At 60.9% G+C, this 6,563-nt stretch overlaps 1 protein-coding gene across 1 annotated transcript in view; it reads left to right on the top strand.

The window, feature by feature from the left end:
* Positions 1-6,563, top strand: part of LOC139239369 (pyruvate carboxylase, mitochondrial-like) — a 1,004,568-nt gene that overhangs the window by 994,319 nt on the left and 3,686 nt on the right. The window contains exon 13 of the mRNA XM_070868045.1: positions 1-18. This exon is cut by the window's left edge and continues 123 nt beyond it. Within this exon, the coding sequence (XP_070724146.1) occupies positions 1-18 (18 nt within the window). The remainder of the gene's footprint in view (positions 19-6,563) is intronic.

The following is a 6,563-nucleotide window of genomic DNA, read 5'->3' as shown; positions in this document are numbered from 1 at the left end:
GATACACGGGCCATGAAGGTAGGGGGAGCGTTCGGAGGGCGGGGTGGGGGGGGAGCGTTCGGAGGGCGGGGTGGGGGGGGAGTGTTCGGAGGGCGGGGTGGGGGGGAGTGTTCGGAGGGCGGGGTGGGGGGGGAGTGTTCGGAGGGCAGGGTGGGGGGGGAGTGTTCGGAGGGCGAGGTGGGGGGGGAGTGTTCGGAGGGCGAGGTGGGGGGGGAGTGTTCGGAGGGCGAGGTGGTGGGGGAGTGTTCGGAGGGCGGGGGTGGGGGGGGGGGAGTGTTCGGAGGGCGGGGTGGGGGGGGGAGTGTTCGGAGGGCAGGGTGGGGGGGAGGCGAGTGTTCGGAGGGCGGGGTGGGGGGGGAGTGTTCGGAGGGCGGGGTGGGGGGGGAGTGTTCGGAGGGCGAGGTGGGGGGGGAGTGTTCGGAGGGCAGGGTGGGGGGGGAGTGTTCGGAGGGCGAGGTGGGGGGGGAGTGTTCGGAGGGCGAGGTGGGGGGGGAGTGTTCGGAGGGCGAGGTGGGGGGGGAGTGTTCGGAGGGCGGGGTGGGGGGGGAGTGTTCGGAGGGCAGGGTGGGGGGGGAGTGTTCGGAGGGCGAGGTGGGGGGGGAGTGTTCGGAGGGCGAGGTGGGGGGGAGTGTTCGGAGGGCAGGGTGGGGGGGGAGTGTTCGGAGGGCGAGGTGGGGGGGGAGTGTTCGGAGGGCGAGGTGGGGGGGGAGTGTTCGGAGGGCGAGGTGGGGGGGGAGTGTTCGGAGGGCGGGGTGGGGGGGAGTGTTCGGAGGGCGAGGTGGGGGGGAGGCGAGTGTTCGGAGGGCGGGGTGGGGGGGAGTGTTCGGAGGGCGAGGTGGGGGGGAGGCGAGTGTTCGGAGGGCGGGGTGGGGGGGGAGTGTTCGGAGGGCGGGGTGGGGGGGGAGTGTTCGGAGGGCGGGGTGGGGGGGGGAGTGTTCGGAGGGCGGGGTGGGTGGGAGGCGAGTGTTCGGAGGGCGAGGTGGGGGGGAGTGTTCGGAGGGCGGGGTGGGGGGGGAGTGTTCGGAGGGCGAGGTGGGGGGGAGGCGAGTGTTCGGAGGGCGGGGTGGGGGGGAGTGTTCGGAGGGCGGGGTGGGGGGGAGTGTTCGGAGGGCGGGGTGGGGGGGAGTGTTCGGAGGGCAGGGTGGGGGGGAGTGTTCGGAGGGCGGGGTGGGGGGGGAGTGTTCGGAGGGCGGGGTGGGGGGGGAGTGTTCGGAGGGCGGGGTGGGGGGGGAGTGTTCGGAGGGCGGGGGTGGGGGGGAGGCGAGTGTTCGGAGGGCGGGGTGGGGGGGAGTGTTCGGAGGGCGGGGTGGGGGGGGAGTGTTCGGAGGGCGGGGTGGGGGGGGGAGTGTTCGGAGGGCGGGGTGGGTGGGAGGCGAGTGTTCGGAGGGTGGGGGGGGGGGAGTGTTCGGAGGGCGGGGTGGGGGGGGAGTGTTCGGAGGGCGAGGTGGGGGGGGGAGTGTTCGGAGGGCGGGGTGGGGGGGGAGTGTTCGGAGGGCGGGGTGGGGGGGGAGTGTTCGGAGGGCGAGGTGGGGGGGAGTGTTCGGAGGGCGGGGTGGGGGGGGGAGTGTTCGGAGGGCGGTGTGGGGGGGGAGTGTTCGGAGGGCGGGGTGGGGGGGGAGTGTTCGGAGGGCGGGGTGGGGGGGGAGTGTTCGGAGGGCGGGGTGGGGGGGGAGTGTTCGGAGGGCGGGGTGGGGGGGGGAGTGTTCGGAGGGCGAGGTGGGGGGGGAGTGTTCGGAGGGCGGGGTGGGGGGGGAGTGTTCGGAGGGCGGGGTGGGGGGGGAGTGTTCGGAGGGCGGGGTGGGTGGGAGGCGAGTGTTCGGAGGGCGAGGTGGGGGGGGAGTGTTCGGAGGGCGGGGTGGGGGGGGAGTGTTCGGAGGGCGGGGTGGGTGGGAGGCGAGTGTTCGGAGGGCGGGGTGGGTGGGAGGCGAGTGTTCGGAGGGCGGGGTGGGTGGGAGGCGAGTGTTCGGAGGGCGGGGTGGGTGGGAGGCGAGTGTTCGGAGGGCGGGGTGGGTGGGAGACGAGTGTTCGGAGGGCGAGGTGGGGGGAGGCGAGTGTCCGGAGGGCGAGGGTGAGCAGGTGCTGACACAGTGGGCTGTGGAAGTATTGATCTGAAGAAGGACACTGAGCTGAGAACTCTGACTTCACTCAGTACACACAGGGAGCCCTGGATCCAGCTTACAACACAATCGTAGAATCCTACATGCACAGGAGGCCATTGGGCCCATCGAGCCTGTGCCGGCTCTGTGACAGAGCGATCCAATCAGTCCCACTCCCCCCTGCTCTTTCCCCATAACCCTGCAACTTGGTCCTCCTCCAGTACATGCCTTCTGAAAGATCCTGTGGGAACTGGTACCACTGCCCTTCCAGGTTGTGTATTCTAGGTCATAACAACCCTGTGTGAAATACAAGAATTAGGAGCAGGAGTTGGCCATTCGGCCCCTCGAGCCTGCTCTGCCATTCAATGAGATCACGGCTGATCTTCGACCTCAACTCCACTTTCCTGCCCGATCCCCATATCCCTCGATTCCCCAAGTGTCCAAAAATCTATTTATCTCAGTCAACGACTGAGCCTCCACAGCCCTCTGGGGCAGAGAATTACAAAGATCCACCACCCTCTGAGTGAAGACATTCCTCCTCATCTCAGTCCTAAATGGCCGACCCCTTATCCTGAGACTGTGACCCCTGGTTCTAGACTCCCCAGCCCGGGGGAAACACTCTCCCTGCATCTACCCTGTCAAGCCCCCTCAGTATCTTCAATGAGATCACCTCTCGTTCTTCTAAACTCCAGAGAGCACAGGCCCAATAATTTTTCCCCTCCAGTTCTTTTGACAATTGTTTGAAATTAACTGGTCAGCCGCTCCCCACTGAACACAGTTCCTTCGTATTTACTCTTATCAAAGCACCTCATTATTTTGGGAACGCCTCGATTAGGTTGCCCCCCGTAATCTTCTCTGCTCCGAGGAGAACAGCCCCAGCTTCTCCAGTCTCCCCACGTAACTACAGTCCCTCATCCCTGGGACCATTCTGGTCAATCTCCTCCGCCCCCTCTCCAAGGCCGTCACATCCTTCCTAAAGTGCAGGGCCCAGAATTGGACACAATACTCCAGCTGGGGCCTAACCAGAGATTTCATCCAGATCCATTACAACAACAACTTGCATTTATATACCACGGCGCTTCACAGGAGCGTTATCAGATTTTAAACGGTTGACACTGAGCTACCTAAGGAGATATTAGGGACAGGTGACCACAAGCTGGGTCAAAGAGGTAGGTTTAAGGAGCGTCTTAAAGGAGGAGAGAGAGGCAGAGAACAGAATTGGAGGAGCGCAGAGATCTCGGGGGGGGGGGGGGGTGGAGTTGTGGGACTGGAGGAGATTACAGAGATAGGGAGGGGCGAGGGCCATGGAGGGATTTGTAAACAAGGAGGAGAATTTGCAAATGAAGCCATTAGAAGGTGTAATGTGTGTCCCGGTGAGTATGGCTCACAGGGTTGTCGAGCTGTTGAGGTGGGCGTGGCTCAGCCAGTCACGTGATGTTCACAAGACTCAATAAAACCCCGGCCAGTTGGGTTCGGGGGATCCACGATGGAGCAGGTGGTTGTGAGCCTGGTGGATGAACTGGCAATGTGTAGTGTGTTTGTTAAACCTTTGCTAATAAACCAACTAGTTCTGAATAGCAATGTGTGGCTATGAATTGTTAAGCAAAGGACCCCTGAAGCAAATACATTGCAGAAGGGATATGGAACTAAGGTGGGTGGATTGAGTTAAGATACAGATCAGCCATGATCTCATTGAATGGCAGAACAGGCTGAGGGGCTGAATCATCTCCTCCTGCATGTTGAAGTGTAGTCACTGTTGTAACCAATGCAACATCCAATTTGCGCACAGCAAGCTCCCACAAACAGCAATGTGATAATGACCAGATCATCTGCTTTAGTGATGCTGATTGAGGGATAAATATCGGAATGTTCCTATCTTTAACTGCAATGGATTCCATCCCGCCTATGTGATTGGTGAGCCAGTGCAGGGAGGTGTGGCAAAGAAATGAGCTGGCAGTGAATTACTATGAATTACAGTCAGTGTTGTTAGGCCTCAACTGTGGCTCCGTTGTAACTCTCCCTCTCCTCTCAGAGTCAGAAGGTCGTGGGGTCGAGCCCCACTCCAGAGACTTGAGCTCATAGTCCAGGCCGACACTCTCGCTGCAGGACTGAGGGAGCACCGCGCTGTCGGAGGGGCAGTACTGAGGGAGCACCGCGCTGTCGGAGGGGCAGTGCTGAGGGAGTGCCGCACTGTCGGAGGTGCTGTCTTTCAGATGAGACGTTAAACTGAGGCCCCGTCTGCTCTCTCAGGTGGATGTAAAAGATCCCATGGCCACTATTGGAAGAAGAGCAGGGGAGTTCTCCCCGGTGTCCTGGGGCCAATATTTATCCCTGAACCAACATCACTAAAACAAATGATCTGGGTCATTATCACATTGCTGTGTGTGGGAGCTTGCTGTGCGCAAATTGGCTGCCCGTTCCCCACATTACAACAGTGACCACACTCCAAAAGTACTTCATTGGCTGTAAAGTGCTTTGTGAGGTCCTGAGGTTGTGAAAGGCGCTACATAAATGCAAGTCTTTCTTTGCATGGACCTAAGTGCCGTGCTGTACACAGTAAGTTCCCACAAACAGGAATGAGATAAGTGACGAGGGAAATCTCCCCTTTGCAAATAGTGCTGTGGGTTCCATCCTCACCTCTCGGGACTGAAACGAGGCTGGGGCTTGCCGAGTCCTGGAGTGGAGAATAGAATAACCAGCATGTACTCTGTGCATTGAGTGAGCATAGCTCACTCTCTGGGCTAATAGTGGAGAGGTTCCTGCACACGCTCCTGGTACAGCACTGCCCCCTCGTGCCCGAGAGTAGAGCAGGCAAGTCTGCCACTCAACACACTCATCATCATACCCAGACTTGCTTCCACTCTAACAGTGAGTTCTCAGGTGGCTGAACAGTCCAATACGGGAATTACAGTCTCTGTCACCGGTGGGACAGACAGTGGTTGAGGGAAGGGGAGGGTGGGACTGGTTTGCCGCATGCTCCTTCCGCTGCCTGCGCTTGGTTTCTGCATGCACTCGGCGATGAGACTCGAGGTGCTCAGCGCCCTCCCGGATGCACTTCCTCCACTTAGGGCGGACTGGTCTTTGGCCGGGGACTCCCAGGTGTCGGTGGGGATGTTGCACTTTATCAGGAAGGCTTTGAGGGTGTCCTTTGTAACGTTTCCTCTGCCCACCTGGGGCTCGCTTGCTGTGCAGGAGTTCCGAGTAGAGCGTTTGCTTGGGGAGTCTCGTGTCTGGGGCATGTGGACAATGTGGCCTGCCCAGCGGAGCTGGTCGAGTGTGGTCAGTGCTTCGATGCTGGGGATGTTGGCCTGGTCGAGGACGCTAATGTTGGTGCGTCTGTCCTCCCAGGGGATTTGCAGGATCTTGTGGAGACATCGTTGGTGATATTTCTCCAGCGACTTGAGGTGTCTACTGTACATGGTCCATGTCTCTGAGCCATACAGGAGGGCGGGTATCACTACAGCCCTGTAGACCATGAGCTTGGTGGTGGGTTTGAGGGCCTGGTCTTCAAACACTCTCTTTCTCAGACGGCCGAAGGCTGCACTGGCGCACTGGAGGCAGTGTTGGATCTCGTCGCCAATGTCTACTTGCTGACAAGAGGCTCCCAAGGTATGGGAAATGGTCCACGTTGTCCAGGGCCGCGCCGTGGATCTTGATGACTGGGAGTCCTGGAGTGGACAATAGAATAACCAGCGTGTACTCTGTGCATTGAGTGAGCATAGCTGATAGTGGAGAGTTTCCTGCACACAAGCACGCTCCTGGTACAGCACTGCCCCCTAGTGCCCGAGAGTAGAGCAGGCAAGTCTGCCACTCAACACATTGCTCCCTCAATGGGTTTTTTTTGTGGGGGCTATCATGGACCCCTCCCAATCAGTGTCGGAGATCTCTGCTGACCATGACTCTGCTGCCCCCCCCCCCCCCATCCCGTGTCCTAACTCGCACCGAGTCCCACTCACCCATCACCCCCTGTGCTCACTGCCCCGTGTCCTAACTCGCACCGAATCCCGCTCACCCATCACCCACTGTGCTCACTGCCCCGTGTCCTAACTCGCACCGAGTCCCGCTCACCCATCACCCCCTGTGCTCACTGCCCCGTGTCCTAACTCGCACCGAGTCCCGCTCACCCATCACCCACTGTGCTCACTGCCCCGTGTCCTAACTCGCACCGAGTCCCGCTCACCCATCACCCCCTGTGCTCACTGCCCCCTGTCCTAACTCGCACCGAGTCCCGCTCACCCATCACCCACTGTGCTCACTGCCCCGTGTCCTAACTCGCACCGAGTCCCACTCACCCATCACCCCCTGTGCTCGCTGCCCCGTGTCCTAACTCGCACCGAGTCCCGCTCACCCATCACCCCCTGTGCTCACTGCCCTGTGTCCGAACTCGCACCGAGTCCCGCTCACCCATCACCCCCTGTGCCCCGTGTCCTAACTCGCACCGAGTCCCACTCACCCATCACCCCCTGT

Source organism: Pristiophorus japonicus, chromosome 27, assembly GCF_044704955.1.
Source record: "Pristiophorus japonicus isolate sPriJap1 chromosome 27, sPriJap1.hap1, whole genome shotgun sequence".
Taxonomy (NCBI): Eukaryota; Metazoa; Chordata; class Chondrichthyes; family Pristiophoridae; genus Pristiophorus; species Pristiophorus japonicus.
The sequence above is the reverse complement of the archived record's forward strand: the minus strand, read 5'-3'. Positions and strand labels throughout refer to the sequence as shown.